Genomic DNA, 19,288 nt, shown 5'->3' with positions numbered 1-19,288 from the left:
TTACAGGCGGAGCAGGGCTGCTCTGTCATGGTGTGTGTGTGGGTTAATCTTTATCCACGTTCTTGAAAGAGAAGTGGAAATAGCTAACACTGGAAATCGCCTGGCTTATTCGGAGATGTGCTTCTGGGAAAGCAGATTTCATTGTACACCAGGGAAACTTTCTTCAAATCCAAGACTTCAGGGGAAGCAGTGGGGTTGCCAGTGGGTGTGGGGTGGTGGTGGGATTTCTTTAGCCGCTCTGAGTTTAAGCATGTGGAGATTTGTTCCCCTCAAGCCCCAACTCTGTTATGTCTTATAGTTGTCATTTTTAACGCGCCTGGGCTGGCAGCAGAAGTAGTGAAAACTGTTTTCTAGACGAAGTTCAAGGATTTTGAAGATGGAGTTGGTGAGCTGCTGGCATGAAGGCCTGGAAGGATGCTAGTTTGCTTGGTGCGCGGACTGAAAGATGAGCTCTGGGAGATCCTGAGGACCAGCTTGCGTGTTGCTGCTTCTGTGGTTAGCTGAGCACGGAGGGAGGATGCCGTGCTGAATATGGAGCTTGCGTGGCTTAGCCAAGAGCGTTGAGTCAATAATGAGCTCCTGTTGTCTGTCTTACTTGTTTTATTTTCTCGAAGTTCAACGCCTAACTTTCTCTTTCTCCCTTCCCTTCTGCAGGCTGCCCTCGGGAGAGGCAGTGGGAGGCAGTGGAGCTGGCCTCAGCACTGGGAGAGGCTGGACTTCCCGTCTCTCTGTGCTGAATGGCTGCGATGGCGCCCGCTCTCACTGACGCAGCAGCTGAAGCTCACCACATCCGATTCAAGCTGGCTCCCCCGTCCTCCACCTTGTCGCCTGGCAGTGCCGAGAGCAACGGCAACGCCAACAACATCCTCCTGGCTGCCAACGGCACCAAAAGGAAAGCCATTGCTCCGGAGGATCCCAGTTTAGATTTCCGAAACAACCCTACGAAGGAAGAGCTGGGCAAGCTGCAGCCGCTAGTGGCCTCTTATCTCTGCTCTGATGTAACATCTGTTTCTTCAAAAGAGCCTCTGAAGCTGCAAGGAGTCTTCAACAAGCAGACAGTCCTTAAATCTCACTCTCTATTATCTCAGTCCTTCTTGAAAACAAGTGATCTGTTGGGGAGGCAACCAGTGTTGGAATTCACTTTGGAGAATCTAAAAACAATGAGTACTAACAGCCAGCCACCTCTCCCGCAAGCGCCTGTAAATGGCTTGGCCAAGAAATTGGCCAAAAGTACCGGTTCAGACCATGAAAATTCTAGTTCTCTGAATGGTGGGAAGTGTGCTCCTCCTCCTGCTGCCCTCCAGGGTGTTGACTATAATGCAGGAGGTTCTGAATTAGGGGACTTGAAGACTGGGTTGACCAATTGCACTCTTCCACATAGAAGCCTTGATGCAGAGCACACAACTCCATTTAGCAATAATAGCGCTGCAAACAAATCTTCCCTTAATTCCGTGGAGCAACAACGAGTGCTTGAGGGTGGCAGTGGAGAGACGAGGTTGCCCGGTGTTGCTAGTCACTCTGACTTTGGGAGCAGTAAGTTGGAGGAGCAGAAACCTTCTCTGTTGGCCGGTCATCACAGTGCTCTCGACTCCGAGATGAGGACAAGGGCGTTGTTGCGACGGCAGGCAGACATTGAGAACCGTGCCCGCAGGCTGCAGAAGCGCTTGCAAGTGGTGCAGGCAAAGCAGGTGGAGAGACATATCCAGCAGCAGTTGGGTGGCTTCTTGGAGAAAACTCTGAGCAAGCTTCCAACTTTGGATCCCCTGAGGCATCGGAGCCAGCTGATGTTGACCAGGAAAGCAGAAGCAGCCTTGAGGAAAGCTGCGAGCGAGACAGTTACTTCAGAAGGCCTAAGCAGCTTCTTGAAGAGCGATTCGATATCGGAAGAACTGGAGAGATTCACGGCCAGCGGTATGGCCAACTTGAGATCCAGTGAACAAGCATTTGACTCGGATGTCACTGACAGCAGCTCGGGAGGTGAGTCTGATGTGGAAGAAGAGGAACTGACCAAAGCAGACCCGGAACAACGCCACATACCGCTGTAAGTAGCTGTCGTGCTTCGCGTACCTCTGGTGGGGGGAGAGCAAGGTGGAAGGTGGCAGATGATCTGGATTTTGTAGGAACACTTTTCTCTTTTGATGGGCTTAGATCAAAGAAGTACTTGTTAAAACTAGTGTGGTGTGGTTTGCAGCACGCTTCCTAGTTCAGGCAGCACACGCAACATTGAAGATAAAACTCTGCGTGCGTACAGCGGTCATTGGTGTTCTCGTGGAGCAGCAAGTCCTGGAAATGCTGGCTCGCTGCAGCGGTGCGAGCGTGCTGCAGATACACACCTGAAATGCTGTAAGCGGTTCTGGCTGCGGTATGTTGGACCTGTCCCCTGAAATGAAATGTTTGTCTTTTTACAATGGGAATCTTTGTTGTAAACCAGTTATGCAAAGTAAGACCGGTCTGAATCTTTGTAGCTGACAGCCTACTGGGGAAATTTATTTATTTATTTATTTTTTTAAAAATGAACTGCCTGGAAAAAAAAAGCTCTGAAAGGATTTGGTCCAAGTGCCAGTGGAAGTGGGAAGTGAGTGTATTCTCTTCTGGCATCGCTGGGAATTTTCTTCTTGTCTGTGAGTTGCGTTAAATGATGACAGCAGCTTTGTGTTGTTAACTGGTTGCTGTTTGCATAAGTGTTAGGTGCCAATTTGTGTGTGGAGGAAGAAGGTTCTCATAAAGGGAAAAGGTCTTGAGACAGGTCAAGTAAGAAGGGAAATTTTTCTTCCAAAGACGAGCATTTTCCCTAGGAGTGCATGTCACAGTATTTTGAACAAATCTCTTGAAGGCCATGTTCTGTGTCTGGTCTGTGTAAAATCGTGCTTGCATCAGTAGATGATCTCTTCCACCCTGGTGGGCCCATTGAACTTAAACCTCGCTCTGTGAAGTATAGCTACAGTCGACAAAAAGCTCCCTGCAACGGTCACAAGGGTCCTGGTTGGAATGCGGATGGCTTTCTGGTGGAGGCTGGAAAGAGTCACCAGGACTTTGGCGTACCTGTGCTGTTGCGTTTGTTCAGGTCTCTGGAGAAATAACTGTTGTCCAAAGCCACGTAGGCGGCTATGCGAGTACTGCGCGACACAGATTGTACTGAACTAGGTAGGTGGGCACGCGCTTGGTAACTTCAGCGTCCTCCAGAAACGCACTCGTATGGATGAGTGCTGATGAGCTCTGGAATAGTGAATTCCCTCTGAACGTCACGTCAGGTTTTGGGGTGTTAGCATAGGATGGATTTCTGTACGCGAAGTCTTAAACGTGGCACGAGTTGAGCTTTCTCCCAGAGCAGAGCCGGTAGCTGAGCATGTGATCCCTGCTGGCTGGACATAAAGGCCTTCTTGTGCTGCTAGAAAAGAGAGTTTAATGACTTTAGTCCTGTTTTGTAATGTCCACAAGCTTACTGTTGGGATTAGTAGTAAAATTGCGCGTGTAAGTATGGTAATTGTTATTGGAGGAGACATTTCATTAAAATTCTGTCCAAAGTAATATAAATTTCCTATATTGTGGGTTGCATAGATTCACGTGTTGTCTAGCAAAGTGAAATTTCTTTGCCACTCATCTTAATCCCAAGAGGAAGTGCAGTATTCAGAGACACCATGCGTGAAATTCTTTGCTGACTTTCCTGCCCTTTGTGTTAGTCATGCCTCTGCATTCCCCAGCCTCCTGAGTACTCTTAAAAGCCAAAGATTTGAAAGCTAATAAAAAGAACGATCCTTCTATTCTCTGTAGATTCAGAAGCTGGTGTGTATGCGTACTGGCATCTAGGCCGTACTGGCATCTAGGCCGGGCCCACTAAACCTCGTTTAAAGCTTGTGCCTGTGGGTATTTAGTAATTAATCTTGCCAGCATTGACCGTCCTGTTGGCACGAGTGCTTTGACATTGGGTCTCACTGGCGTTACCGAGGTTGAGGCTGAATGCACATTTGTGCTTGTTAAGGAAACTCCTGAAATCAGCCTCAAGAGCGGGCACAAGCGTCTGAGTACTTCTCAATGTCATTCTTTTCAAAGTGGTGCGAAGAGCCAGGAAGGGGAAGAGCTGACTTTTCCACTGGGAAGCTGCCTTGGGCCAGTTGACTGTACAGAACCATTGTTTTACAGTTGTGTGAGCACAGAACAGCGAAGGCTTTTTGCAGGGAATCCGGTGGAGTATGGCTGGATTTTGCAGCTTGCTAAATTTACGTGTTGGAGGGAAGGCTTTTCCCCTGATTATTTTAATTTCGGTAGCGAGATGAAGTATCCTAATGAGTGCAAGAACTTCTGTCTTGTCCCTCGGTCAGCGTCCCTTGACTGTGTATTGTTCCTGGGTGCCCTTGCCTTTCCCCGGGAAACTGCTTGCTTCTGGATTTTTAGTGAGAGTTAGGCTACAAACGGTGTGTCTTGTAGCCTGCTTGCCCTAGGTGGCCATGTCACTGACTGCCGCTGGAATTCAAGTAGAAGCATGCAGAGGAACAAAGACGTGTTTACATCATGCTTAGATAAGAGCTGACCTTAGTGTTTTTCTGGCATGGTGGCATTCCAGAATCGGTATCTGGTCAAGGACAGACTTGGAAGCTTTTGGACTGGTCTGGCCCACCCGATCCTGGCTATAGAGCGGTGTGTCCCTGAGGAATTGCATCTTTCCAGTAGTGTTAGGGATCTGTCAGAACTTGGTAGGTCCTTTTAAAGCTCTCGCAGACCTGCTGCCCAGGAAGGTGCTGTCATTCAGGTGCGTAACCAGGCCATCACGTAATGCATAAACAAAGCAGGGAGGTAATGGTTACACCTTTGCTGGGCAGCCCTGCCAGCTATGGGCTTGGTTTAACAAGGCGCTCTTGATTCTTGTGCAGCTGATGGAGAAACAGTGTGTGCAGACAGGATTGGTTCACACTGCCTTCTTAGGCTTGTGTGGCTCAGGGGCCATCATGTTGCGTTTCATTTGCTCTCAGATAAATAACGTACACCTCTTTGCTTCACAGCTAAGATCCTCTTACGTGTTGCTTCCAAAGCGCGTGCCGTGGCAGAGCTGGGTGCTAGAGCGGCTTTGGTGGTGACGCGGGCAGGTTGGAGCCTCCCCTGCAGAGAACCGTACTGAACTTCTTTGGCTGGGCGTGACTGTAGGCAGCAGCCGGCTGCAACTGCGAAACCTGCACTGCTTTGAAGGGGCTCAGGGGCTGTTGTCAGCGTGGTAGGATCAGGAACTGCCGTTTGTGAAAGGTCGCTCGGAGCAGGGCGTGTGAGTTCCTCCTGGTGCTGGAGGGCTGTTGGCTGGGCTCGGGCTCACGTGGCTGAGGGAAGGTTCAGCGAGTGCTCAAGGTGCTGGTGTTTCTGTGGCCCTGTGCTAATACACAGGAGTAGGGAATATTTCATGTGGCTTGTGCGTCTTTATAGTAGTTGCTTTTCTCAGTCTGCTTAGTTTCTTTGGTTGTCTTGCATTTCGCTGGAGACTAGTTTCATCAGAATCTGTTGGTTACTTTTGTCTGATTAGCTACCGGTATGAGCGGTGACGTAGTTGTTGGGCTGGTGAGTAGGAGGTGATTTAGTCTCTGCAATCGCCAGCTTCAGTCTGTGTGCCATGGAAAAATTTTCTGAAAAGGTAGTGAAAACAAATATTTAATTGGAACTTATCTTTTAGTTCAGGTTTCTTATCTGGAAAGTCGCTTTTTATGGCAGTTGCCTCCAGCTGCTGAGAGTGAACTGAAGTTCCTGGTGACTAACTTCTCGCACTGCCTTTTACGAGGGGCAGGCAGTACCTACAGCGTGTTCAGTTGTGGTTATGATGCCCGTGGCCGTGATGCTGAAGCACGCTTTAATTATCCTCGTTTACTGGTAGGAAATCCGAGCACCTCCTGCACCTCAGTGTTGTAGTGAAGCGTTTCCCAGCCTTGGAGCCCGTGTGTTGGCTCCTCCCTGTGCTGTGTCACATCGTGCTGCCTGGATTTCAGAATTGCTGGGTTTGGAGTAGTACTGAAGATTTCTCACTAAGAAGTGCTTTTATCAGCACTAATTTCCAAGTCCTCTGTTGGAGAGGGATGCATGTGGCACTCGCATCAGAAGTTGTTCAAGCGATAGTTGCAGTTGGTGTGTCGGTTGACTGAGAAATAGGATTTTGAAATTTCAGTTTTTGTCCCTTGATTATGTTTTTTGAGCAAGAGCATGGTAGGGAAACCTGTATCACAAGGGCTGTTAAACAGCATTTCTCTAATCTGTGACTTCATGGAGCTGTAATTCAGATGGCAAATACCACGCTGTGGGGACTAAGAAAGCTTCTACTGGTCACAAACATGTTTAACTGATTTATGCAGAGTAATCCTAAAAGTTTGTCTCTACTCTTTCTGACCTTTTCAGGTACCCGCTTGGCTTTTTGTGGTGTTTTTCTTGTTCTTGACTTCTAGCTGTGCTTTATTCTGTTGTAATGCGTGTGCTGCTCAGCAACAATATGTTGAGAGATGTCCCTCAAGCACCTTTCAGTTGGGAAGAGAGAAAGAGAGCAAATCCTGAACATGCTCTTTCTTTTTGCATTTGAAAGCAGAATAGCAGAGAGCAGTTCCTTGTTCAGAAATGCTTAATCAGGTATCCAGAGTAAGTAGGACACTCTGCAAGACCCTCTTGCTTTTGAGAAAAGAGAGCAAATCAGAACACTGAGAAAGATCTTAAGGAAAACGAGGCAGTTATTTCTCCAATAAGTGCTGGTCATAGTAGACCTTCTATAGATACAGTGGATGTCGAGTAAGCTGTTTGACATCTCTTCAAGCCACAATCCTCACGCAGACCTCACTGGAGTATGGAAGGAAGGTTACGTATTTTCGGTGCAGGAATTCACGTTGCCATGCACAGAACTCGGTTAAGGCAGTGTTGTTGGCTTTCATCCTTGAGGGAGCTGGATGCGTTGTTTTAAATTTATTTTTCTGGACTGAAGTCACAGTTGTTTTGGGGGAAGCCAAGGGGAAGCAGCACTCGGTGTTGGGTCGTGTGTGCTAAGAGTGACGGTGGGGACAGGTGCTGTGGTACAGGAGAGCATTTGAATTGGGTGTGTGGGTGTTGAATGCAGACAGAGCTGCTTTCTCGCGGATGCCTTTAGGACTCTTGCAGGGTTTTGGGTGGTTCTGTTCACAGTTGGATCTTCTCTGCCTGTTTCTTGGGCTGTGAGGCTGCACGGCACTGGTGTGTGAAATATAATGGGAAGGACTGGAAATGATTTGGTGTCTGGCACTACCAGTGAACTAAGGCTTTGTCTCAGCCCTTACCCAGGGGGGCAGCAAGAGCGGGCTCCAGTTCGGATTTTCTAGGACTTGTGAGTGACACTTTGGATAGGGTTGCGTAAATATTTACTTTATTTTTCATTGGAAAAAGCCTGTCACAGCATCTGAAGCAGCAGAAAAAAAATGTTTGTGAAGTTTGTTGTGAGTGTGAACTAGCATTGAAGAGCCGGTGTGGTAACTGCTGCTTTCCTACGGTCTTGTGTGAAATTACAGTTAGTGTTTGAGCAAGGGGAAGGAGCCCTGTTTAGAGCTGCTCTCTAGTATGTCAGTGTGGGGGAGGGAAAAAAGACTTTTTTATATTACGTTACACCAGCATCTGTGAGCAGCTACAGTTTTTATTCTTGCTAGTACTGACACAAGACGAACAGTGACTGTAAGACTAAGATTAAAACTGGAGCAATGGCAGACGTGGGCTTCCTTAAAGAGATTGTAAAGGTGTACCTCACAGATGTGCCTTTCTTCCTAAAAGATTTGGATTTTCATTATGCAGTACCATGAGCTTTTTTTCCGCCCTCCTTTGTTCTCTCCTCCAGCAGATAAGTTCTGGCTGCACTGACTCGGCAGCAGCACTGCACTAGGCTTCCAGCTGGGGGGAAATGTTTTCCTTGCTAAACTGGCACTACCCCAACAGATTTTTCTGCGGAGCATGTTTTGGGCACACCCTGGACGTGGTGCGTTTTGCAAGTGTCTTGTTTTGGAGGCTCGGAGAGCTGGATGGCTTTGCTGGGCCATCCTCGGACAAAACTCCTAAGGTAGAAAAGAACTTAAAAACTGATTTAGGTTTTACTTGTTGGAGTTGTGAATGAAAGGAAGGACTTAAAAAAAACCGAATAGGTGAAGGCCTGTGTGTTGCCTAGTAGTTCAGATGGGAGGTGGAAAGAGGAAGTTGAGTCTTATTTCAGTTGAGTCTGTTGCATTTGCCCTTCGTGTCTCCAGCCAGATGGGAACTGGGCATGGTTCAGTTCTCCTGTACTGGGAGTTGTCTCTGACATCCCCTGGTTGTGGCTCTCTGCATTTGAAAGACTCGCTGATGTGCTGGTCGTTGATGTAGTGAAATGGTTTGCGTAAGTAACATCCAGCTCTTCCCACCACCCCACCTTGCCCTTCTCTTTGCTAAGGTTGCTGTCAGGAATGCTGCTCCAGCTTTGACCTCGGTGCTGGGTGAGCTATTTATGGGAAGGTTACCCGGCACGGGCGCGGAGTTAGGGATTTGGTTAATGGTGCCGGGGATTTCTGTCTAGAGCATGCTTTTTCATTAAACCGCACCACGTCAGCAGCGAGAGGGGATGCTTTGGAGAAGGAGGATAGTGAAAGGGGGACGGTCAGAGACTTGTGCTGTTGAGAGCTTAAATTCACTGGTTTTGTTAGAAGTATGGGGTATCTCAAAAATTTTGCTGCAAGTTGGTCGTGTTGAAGGTGGCTCTCCTGTTGCCTGCCCTTCCCCGAAACCAGCCTCAATTTTACGTGCCAAAACACTCGTTCCAGCGGGTGTCCGTGGCTGGTTATTGTACCCACGCAGGGAGATGGTCACGGTGATGTGTTTCAACCTTTTCTGTCCGTGGTAAGCTGTCAGGTTAGTGAAGGTGAACGACTTGGCAGATGATTGTTTTCTCCCGGGTGCTCATGTGCAACCATGAAGTCTTAACTGGAAAACGAGATGTTCCCTGTGATAGTGGTGGCAGAGTTCGGTTGCCACATCTCGTGGCACTTCTGCTTCTGAGACAGATTAATTTGTGCTGTCTTATGAATGAGCGTAAGCATGCTCTTTCCAGAGGGGTTTAATTCTCCAAGATATTTAGCCTGTTTTAAAGAGCTGTAGCTCCCTTTATCTGTGAAATGCACACATTCTAACTGTGTAAAATACATAATTTGAGTTGTCTCTCATTTATGTAGTGGGAGAAAGGGTGGTTTTTGACGCGCATCTGCAGATCTCGCTGCAGTTTCAGGTGTCTCCTTGCAGCACCGTACTGCACCGAGTTTGTCGGATAGTTTTGAGTGTCGTTTCACTTCTTAAAAAGTGCCTTCTGGCAGGGTGAATTTGTGAAATGTGGCTTCATTTGACTGCTTGCTTAATAAAATATTCAATAACTTAAAGTAATGAAAAAAAATACACCCCCCCCACTGTAATGGTGACTTTTTTTTATTAGGCTCAAAACATTTGGTCATCAAATAACCAAAAGAGGGAAATAGGGAGGATCAGGGTACTCCTTATGCAGCAGAGCTTTGGACTTGTATTTGTGACATTTTAGCAGTTTCCATAGTAACGTGTAACTATGTTGTAAGAAATGTTGCAGGGATTTTATTTGTATAAGGGAGGACTTTAAAATATTAATGGAATCAGAGGGAAGTCTAATTGTGTTTTCTGTTGGGAGCAGAAAAATTGATGCTGGGTAGAGGAACGTGATTTGATGCATTGTCCAGAGTGAGCAGCCCTGTGTAGATTGAACTTGTCTTGGCCAGCAAAGAGAAAACAAGAAAACTTCAGTCATCTTGGGAATGTTTGCCACAAAGCCTTTCCTCTTGGGTACTACAGGTAAAGCTTTGGAAATAGTCTGCTCTTGTTCCCCAAGTCTAGGTAAAAAATATTTTATCTCAGAAGTACTGAGCCCATGTACTCCACGAGTTGGAGCTCATTTCCTTTTTTTTTATGCTACTCAATTAAATGTTTGGAGCTGTTACCCTGTTTGCATTCATGGGAGTTTCTGTAAGTTTACCTGGGTTAAAAATTGGCTGTCTCCGTTGAGAACCCTTTGGAGCAGAGTAGCTTATACAGCTTTACAGGCGATCTGCGTTCACTGAATTCCCTGATGGTTCCTACTTAACGACCAGTATTGAGTTTTGCTGTTTCGGGGCTGGTGACGCTGCGTTGCGTTATCAAATCCAATCCACTCTTGTGTGAGAAGCAAAGGCGTTTCACGTAGCTGCCATGGGCCAAAATCAGAAAGATGGTTTCTTGGAGAAACAGGGTTTAGAGAGGGATGTTTGTGTGCACGTATTTACGGTGGGTGTAGGTTTGAGTTGTGGGTCAGCAGCCATCCGCCCGGCCCCGTATTCCCTCCCAGTTAGGTGAACAGAGGCACTGGAGGGCCTAAGCCGCGGTTTAGGTGACGTAGCAGTTAAATCACTTGTAGGAACCCGACAAGAAATTCCTACTTTCTGATTAGCTTAAACACCAGTGCACAAATGTCTCACTTCCGTGTATCTTATCTATGCTTTTCTGTTATCCAGTTAGATATTTAATCTTTCTACTCTTAGGTTAGTTATTAAGTCTTCGGAGCTTCTGGCCTTGCCCCGATAGCCTGTGAGCAGGACGCTGCGTGAGGCGATGGTCAGTGCTCTCTGGATGCAGCTGACTGCTGGCCAGAGGTTACAAAGGGTTCCTCGCTGGGCTCTGCGCGGCTGCTTTCTGCTTTTTCTCTGGTGTAATTGCAAAGCTTGGGCATAGCGACAGCCAGTTCTGCCCTGCCCTTGTCTTCCGTCTGCGTTAGGAGCTGACGAGTAGTTAACGCGTTTCTTCTGCCCTTTTGACTTTGGAGAGGACACCTCCTTTTCACGCAGCAGCATGCGGTCCTGGGCCGTTCCTGGGCCTCTGGATGTTGCAGATGTTGCTGTTCCTTCTCCTCCCCGCGCTCCCTGCTTGCAGGCACAGAGGGCTGAGCGGCTTCGCTTGGAGGGGCCGCGTGTGTCTGTGGGAGTGGGCTCACGCTGCTGTGCTGAATAAAGGTACGTTGCATTGCAGGAAGAGATACCAAGTTATAAACAAACTCAGTCCCTTGCACCCAGGTTTTTTTTTTTTTTTTACTTGCTTCTGCGTTCTAGATGGCAAAAGCACCGCGTGCTGCCGTGACCCACAGTGACTGGCCTTAGAAGTGCTTGGGAAGGAGGCTAACACGTTCAGAGGCGGGTGTGACAGCCGCTGGCGGCCCGTGCGTGCTTCGTGTACTTTCCCTGCACCCTCTTAGGTACAGCACAACAGCTCGGCAGCTGGGGCTCGACACTTGTTCACCTGCGGTCTCTCTGCCCGTTGCCGTTACTTCAGGTCCTGTCCTGCCCTGGGTGCCGTGGGTGTCAGCACAGAGGAAAACAGAGTGCCCCTGCGTCCGCGCGTGGAGCGGGGTCGAGGTCGGATCCAGAGGCGAGAGCTGAGCAGGAGACAGGCAGCTTTGAAGGTGCTTTGGTGCTCGGTGATCTTGGCTCAGCAGGGCTTTGGCAGCTTCTGACAAAGTTTCGCTGCTGTGGTCCCAGTTCCTGGTCTGGGTGGTTGGATGTGAAGAGGTAATGGCTCTCCATGTTCCTAGTGGCTGGTTTTTTTGTTTTTTTGTTTTTTTGTTTTTTTTTTTTTTTTTCCACTGGAGGCTCAGATCCCGGTGGCTAAGGGGGGAGTGTTTCTGTTTTGCAGACATTACTATTCCTAGACTGGGACAGCAGCACGAATAAAAGTTGCAGCAGCTAAATCTGCCTATTTCTGTGTGAATCGGAGCCCTTCTCCATGTGACTTCTGCTATTCCAGGGCTGACTATTTCCAAAGAATGAGACAATTAACCTTCTGTGGGTCTGCATTCTGAATGCAGAACACTTGCAGGGCTCTTGCTCCATGTATGCAACATTTTGTGGTGCTGGCTTTTTACTGTCTCAGGCTAAAACAAGAAAATTATTCTCTCTGCTTCTTCTGCGTTGTAGGTTGCTCTCCTACCATTTGCAGGAATTTTTTGAATTCAAAGGGAAGCTGCTGTTTATACTGAGACAGCAGAAAATAATTTGAAGAAAACCACATTAGGAAATCTTTCAAGGCATTAACCACTCTTCCTATGTCAAGGCAGATTAAATTGATACAGATTAATTTTCAGGTATTTTTCACTGTGATATACACACACGAGTGTCATCTAATGACTTCTCGAAGGTTTGTTGTTCATGTGTTGGCCAAAGCCTTACCATTTTACAGCAAATAAATCTGTTTAAGTAGTAGCCAGCTGCTTAAAGAAGATTCTTCAGGGTGGTGATTCATATTGTGCCTAAGGACAGCTTTCCATGTTCAGCCCTTGCTCACCCTCCCTACCATCCCCCTCTCGCTGCCTCTGGAAATAGGCAAGAAGCCCAAAACAACTTAACTCTTGGTTATTGAAACCTATTTTTAATAAGTGATGCTGGTAGAAAAATCTTACTTGAAGGCTTTGATCGATGTTGTCTTGTGTATTAGATCTTAAACGGGGTTGTGAAGTGTGTAACTGTGCTGGGTTTTGGTGTTTTGTGGTGGGTTTTTTTTGTTTGTTTTTTTTTTTTTCCCCCGCTGTTTTTTTTTATGACCAGGAGCCATTCTCTGAATTCCTGTTAACCAGCTGAAATTGCATGTCTCCAGTTGCGCCGGTTCTGTACTTGTTCCCTCTTTTGTGTGAATCTTGGCCTTGTCGCCTGTGCCCTAGTGCCCCTCCTCGCCCTCCTGCGTTAGCTCTCCTCTCGCGCTAACGCACAGGTCGTTTTAGTGGAAGGAGTTTGGTTATTTTTGCAGCTCTTTCTCCTGAATGCTGCCTGTTGAGGTAGCGTTTATTTTCAAAATAGTATCCCGAGCCCATCCCGGTTGTCATGGCACAGATCAGCCTTTTCCCGCTGTGCTTGCTGTCACCAGGCGTGCTTCGGTGGCGTTAGACGCGTGAAACCAGATGCCTCTTCAGGCTGGGTACAGGTAAGCCCTGATCGGATTAGCTGCTCCGCAGACCGAGTTGCTTCTTTCACCTGTGCTTTCTTGTGCTCGAGCGAGTGAATTTGTGTGCCAGGACAAGGCACTCCTCTGTGATAAAGTAACGTAACTTGGTGAAGCCTTTGGGTGGCTGTAGGAAATAGATGAAAATTACCGACCGTGTTTAGTCGAATTGTCTATGTGTGTGTGTGAATTTCTTTCCCCCTCCACCGTGGGGATAGCTGCGTGTTTGCTGTCTCCCCGACTTTATGTCCTTTGGTGATTTCTGCAGCAGGGTTTCTTCTGGACCAAGGGTTCCCACTCCTTGGGTCGGTTCGGGTGCGCAGGAACTCTGGTTGTCTTGCACCCGCTTTTCTCTTTGTTCCTTCCTTTCTCCTTCCTTCCCACAAATTAAAAAGCTGCTATCTGAAAAATTCTGGATTCTCAGTGATGCAATTCCTAGAGATGATAACATGTATAAAAAGGTTTTTGTGGGTTTTTTTTCTTCATTGTTTTTATGTCTGCAAAGGCTTTGGTAGTAAATGCCCAGAAGCTTTTAGTTGTGATGCTTGGAGCAATCGGTGACTGCAGGACAGCAGCGGGGAGGTGACCTCCGCAGTCTGGTGTAGTGGGAACGAAGTGGTCTCCACTGATGAGCGTTGCTGTAGCTGAGTGTTATTCCGTGGATCTGCCGTAGGAATCCTCTCTTTATTGTTTTGCTCTGATGTTGCGGCATTCCTCAAAATCACTTTCATCTAGCTCTTGTCTGCTCGTTAACAACCATCTGTATCCAGAGCACTTGGCTACTTTGTGTGTTTGCCTCATGTAATGGAAGCTACCCCCACACCCGACTTTCGCTTTCTAGCAGGATTTTTTTTTTTTTTTTTTTTTTTTTTCCCCTCTCTGGTGTAGATGTTTGAATTTCTCAACTAGTCAAACTAGTACATAAAGTAATCTTCCTGTTCTGGGTCTTGCTCTAGTAGTCTTACTGGAAAAATATTTGTTTTCACTTAAATTTATTGGGCCTGGGAGAAAACTCTGTTTGAGAGATGGAAAACAAAATTTTGAAGAATCCATATCCGGTGAAGCCTTCTCTCCCATAATTTTTTTTTTCTTCTTCTTCTCTGGTTCTACAGAGGTTGACTGGAGTTTTAAAGCGAGTTGGATGCTTATTGCCCAGCTATTGGGGATTTTGGTCAGATGAGACGTACAGGGATGTGTGTGCCTGTCCCTGCTGCCCTTGAGAACTGCTGACCTGGTACAAATGGCAGTATTAATTGAAGTAATGGAGCTCTCGTGTTTCACTTGGCTTCTGAGAGTAACTTGTCCAAAAGCATCTTGCTTTATTTGTTTAGCTGATGCTTGGCGAGATAAAGGAGATTCTGAGAATCTGTGATTATCTGCTTAACCGTGGCTTATGCTGTTCTCTCTTGCAATGCAGGGGAGCAGGTAGCACCCCTCCTCCTCTCTGCCGTGAAGACCAGCAGCTGCCCGACTTCCTCAGGGATTAACCATCTTCATCATACCTCTGGTCAGTTTTTGACACACATTAGGGGAGAGAGCTGAACAGAACTGTCCTGGAGAATGTGAAAAAACATGCAAAAATCCCAGTAGATGCACCCCTTTTTTAATAGTTATAATTGCCTGTTAGCTTAGTGCTGGCTAAGACAACTTTTAGAGTCCTGGCATTTATTGTAAGAGATTGTACGATGATTTCAGAGAGACATTTTCCCTTTGTGCCAAGGTCTGGGTTTTTTAGGTTGAAACATCTCATCGTCTCTAGTACTTGCCGTGAGCTTCCTCACCCTTTGAGTGAGGTGACAGCGCTGAACTGCAGTGCCTGCGTTATGGTTCTGGTTCTGACCACAGCTCGTTCCAGCTAATGAAAAAAAACTTCTCATAGCTCTTCCAGAGCTGGAATGCTCGAGGTCCAGGGAAGAGAAAACGCGTAGCAGTTTGGCTGTTCAGCCCGCTTGGTGCTCTGGACCCTTGGAGGCGATGTAGTAATCGACTTGCAGTGGTGGCTCTTTGTTTCCGATACAATTACTTTTGTTTTGGCTTTTGTTGTGAAATGCTTGGCTTCAAAGTTTTGGAATGCATTTCAAAATGTAGCATGCGTTTTACACTTTGTTCTGACGTGTGCGAATAACGCTGACGTGAGTCAGAAGAAGAGCATTGTCCTGAAGCAGCGAAGTGCCAGGTCCAACCCAGTATGACTGGCCGTGATGGTGAACGGTCCTGTTCATGGCGTGATCATGCATCAGACCTGGGATTGTTCAGTCTGCTGTCGGTTTGCAGCAGATTTTAGAAATCTCAATAGAATCTATGTTCTGTTCTTTGCTCTGTGTGAAGCTTTTTCAATTTTGTCAAGCATTAAGGTCTGGGAGATGACATAGTACTACAAACTATTTTCTTTTGCTGTCTTTGCTCATGGATTGCTTGACTGAAAGTTGCCACAGCTTTATTTTTTTGGCTCATGTCTGCAAGGTGACATGTTTTGCTTTTGCTTTTTAAAAAAAAAAAAAAAAGCACAACTCCTGGAAAGTACTGACTGTAAGGTAGGCGGTGCTCCATTCCCTTCCCCTCTCTCCTCCGAAAGAATAAGAAAACCCTTCTGAGATAAACACATCTCTTGGAAAAATCTCCTGAGGAGGCTGATCTCCCGATTTTCTGAGAAACTGAGGAGGGTTGGGGTAATGATGGAAGCTCTGCCTCTCGCATGAGATGTTTCAATGCTGCCAATCAAAACATCTTCTAAAAATATCCCATCTTCTAGAAGAATCTATTCTTGCAAATCACAGCCCGATATTAAATGTCATACTGTTGATTGCAAATGGTCCGAATTAAAGCAACAGACCAATGCTCATCTCACTTTTCTCCCTTTCCAACTCTTTATTAAATTGCTGGCTATTTGTTGCAGGCTTCACGCAGGATGCAAATAAAATTAGTCTGAGCATGGGATCCTTCCAAAAATATGGTACTGGGACCGCAGGAGAGTTTGCTCAGAAGGTGGAAACTGCCTTGCTTGTCTCTGTAGAGGTTTTTTTTTCTGCCGCACGCCTGGTGTCTTGGCATGAAGTAAAGATTATCTAGTCCTTTTGAAAAGTCCTGAAGTAGAGAGTGTGTCTTGGCTGAACCTGATCGAAAGGGCTGGAGGAAATCTATCCAAGAAAAATAAATTTCTGGTGGAGCAGCCCACGGCCTGTGTGACAGGAACCACTTTTGGAGGGGTGGGGGTGGAACTAATAGAGCGGTTTGGTTTGGCTCTGGGAAACAGGGCCAAAATGGGAGGACACAGTCAAGATATAACAACCGTCTCTTGTAGCCTCAAATAATTCAGTGCTTGGTGTTTTCTCACCAGTTCTTGTTCTTGTGCTGTCTCTTTCCACCGTGTACCCTCTATTTTCTAATCTGCTGTAGATCTTAGAGAAAAGCATCTCCCTTTCCTCGCGCTCTGTGCGCTGCAGAGCCAGGGATCCGGCCAGTCTGGTGACGGGGATCACTGCTTACGTCGCGATACAGGCACCTGCCCTCGAGGGACGGCGTTGCCCGGAGCTCCACAGGGAGCCGAGAGCTGCTGCTGTTGGGCTCCCGAGGCTGTGAAAACAAGGTGGGGTTGTTAGCTTGCAGAGGGACAGTTCACAGGGCTTGCTTTGTGTGGGGAGGGAGAAGAGCTGAAAAACATGCTGAGGTGACACCGGGGGTGTTTCCCCTGGGCTGTAGGTGTTGTCTCCCCAGGCGGTGAGGTGTTGGGGTCGTTTTTTCCAGCCTCTTCTCCCCGTCCAGCCCCTTGCTCCCAGTGTTGTGATTTCGGGACTCCCCTGTTTGCATTAGCGACAGGGAGGAGCAGATTAGCAGCGGCAAACCTGCCACGTCTGCTTGATGCAAACCCGCATTGTCCTTGACGAGGAAGGAGCCTTCCAGTAATTCACCTTGCCAGCAAGAAAGAGGATTTTTTTTAATTTTTTTTTTTTCTTAAGAGCAGCTGAGCTGTTTGAAATCAGTGCAATGTTTAGTGACACCAAAGGAGAATATGCTTTTGTGGACAGGAGATGCTGCTTAGTGGCTTGAGATGGCAGTTTGTTCTTTCAGTCTGTATGAAAACCAGAAATGCGGCTGTGAACTCGTTGTTTTGATTTCTTGCTCACTGCCTTGGTATAGTAGAAAGGATCTTGCACTCGCAGAATGAAATGGTGAATCTGTATCTAAATGAGATGAAATGAATGCTGCATTTTGGGAAGCGTTTCCATAAGGAATCGGAAGCATTCTGCTCTTGCAGGGCCGTGTTAATTGTTAGCAAATTAACTAGCTGAAGTACTGTGAGCACAGGAAGATGTGTAAACAGGCCGACAAAAAGCTGAGCCTGCTGAAGGACAGCTCAGGTAGCACCGGGGTCAGAAGCGGGCTGTGGAAACCCCGAGTCACAGAAATAAACGCGCTTGCCAGGACGTTTACCAAACAGTATCAGAATCTGACTGTTCTGTAGTAAAAATTGTGGTGTTTTCTCTTTCACATGTTGATGTACAATCCTTTTCAGCTATCTGTGTTTTGTAAACTGTAGGGAATGGTGAGTGATTTGTGGGAATTTATAGTGAGTTGTGAAAGCCTTGGAAGATGTCTAAGCATTTGGAGTGTGTGTGTGTACACAATGTGTGCATGGTATACAAGAAACTTTTTAAAAATAAGTCCTTATAGTTATACCTACGGCCCAGCAGCTTGCTTTTGGGGCCCTTGCTTGGATCTCCTTAGTTACAGATGTGGTGACGTTCATTGGCTGTGGGGAGGAAATCTCAAGTCTTTTTCGATATGATGAGAATATCGGTTTATGAAAGCAGATTTTAAGAAGAGCAGGAAGTGGGGTACGGGTTAATGGGTAAAAGCAAGCGCATTTTGAGGATTTGAGTGAGAAATCTTCATGTGCATGACAAGTTGCTTCTAATACAGCCAAGTCACCAAAAAATGCCACCTTCTTCAAATCCAAAACTGAGTCCTGCTCTTTCTCTACATGTCGATAATTTCGTTGCATGGAGGGAGTTAGGCTGGAGCGCGTAGCTCTGTTCCTGTAGCCGTTTCTGTGTCCTTCGAAAGAAAGTATAAAAGCTAAGGAGGAGGACCTGCTCCTTTGTGGTAGGTTTCACTCGTGTTGGTTAGAGGTTGTTTTCCGTTTTGAAGCACAAGGTTTAACATCTCTTCTAAAACTTGTCATAACATCGTGTGAGTGAAGGTGTGTAAAATACTGGAACGTGGCTGAGTTCTTGGTTTGTTCAGTAGCCTGCTGGAGGAGAGTTCAATAGTCCGTCATGATGTTTTGGGTGTTCCTTGTTTATAACTTGAAGTTTTCAGAAATTCCTTGAGTCTTCTCTTAGTTGTCACTTCATCACTTTTCTGATAAGTGCCGCCATCAGAACTAGCGTGGTATAAAACACACATCCTTGCTGCAGCTCGTTCTGCCTCGGCGTCTCAGCCAAGCCACTTCTGATCTTGCCTCCAGAAGCTGAAGGTAGAGCTGTTAACCCCCACCTCCTAAGAAAAAGAAAACCTAACCTCAAAACGAAGTTTACCCAAAACTTTCTTAGCAAGTGGAGCATCTGGTATTACGTGAGTCTGTTTTTCAGCAGTGTTTTTGCAAACAGGCCTGAAGATGCTTCACCTTGGTTTGAGAGGTTTTCAGGAGCTTGCAGCCTCTACGGAAGGCTGCTGATGCACTGGCGTTCCGTGCTGCCCAGAAAAGCCGGGAAGTTGCGTACATTTTTAATATGATTGGCTCTTGGAGCGAAGCAGCTCTGTGCTCAGTGTATGTGGGCATGTGGGCTATCCGATTGCTGGTCAGAGCTGTGAGAAAGCTGAAGCTGGGATCAATTAAGCCCTTGCTTATTCTCTGGCTGCCAGCCTTGTCCTTTACATTCCTATAGCATTTGAGTATTGGACCTTGTAGCCCCAAGTGTCAGTTTGCTGCTTTGCTTTTGAGAGCAAGCTTCTGCAGCAGGGAATAGAGCACTCGATCTAGCTTCTGCACTGCTGGTCTTTTATTTTTTTATACCTTCCTGTGGCAGAAGCATAGAGCTGCTATATAAGTAGCTTTTAAAGGTGGGACTTGTCAGGAAGAAGAAAAAAGCCTGTAAGCTTTGCAAGTGGAATTAAGGGGTTGCAAATAAATTTGTTCTTAATAAACTAAGCTGAGTGCAGTTACCAGTTTGTCTAGGAGTTCGTTTATAAGGTAGAATAGACTTCTTGTGGCTTTTCTTGTGGGTGTGTATCAAAGGATAGGAACGATGAGTTCTTTGACAACTTATGAATGTAAAAGTCTGGATCCCTGTGTGTCAGTCTGGGCTGG

The 19,288-nt window shown here is 46.7% G+C and overlaps 1 protein-coding gene across 5 annotated transcripts in view; it reads left to right on the top strand.

Annotated features, from left to right (window-relative positions):
• Positions 1-19,288, top strand: part of KANSL1 (KAT8 regulatory NSL complex subunit 1) — a 98,725-nt gene that overhangs the window by 17,351 nt on the left and 62,086 nt on the right. For all 5 annotated transcript variants that reach the window (XM_086767033.1, XM_086767034.1, XM_086767035.1 and 2 more), the window contains one exon: positions 655-2,041. In XM_086767033.1, the coding sequence (XP_086623159.1) occupies positions 738-2,041 (1,304 nt within the window). In that variant the 5' untranslated portion in view covers positions 655-737. The remainder of the gene's footprint in view (positions 1-654; positions 2,042-19,288) is intronic.

The sequence above is a fragment of the Chlamydotis macqueenii genome, chromosome 25 (assembly GCF_036417535.1).
Source record: "Chlamydotis macqueenii isolate bChlMac1 chromosome 25, bChlMac1.mat, whole genome shotgun sequence".
NCBI lineage: Eukaryota > Metazoa > Chordata > Aves > Otidiformes > Otididae > Chlamydotis > Chlamydotis macqueenii.
Note: the sequence above shows the minus strand (reverse complement) of the source record. Positions and strands in the feature narration are given on the sequence as shown.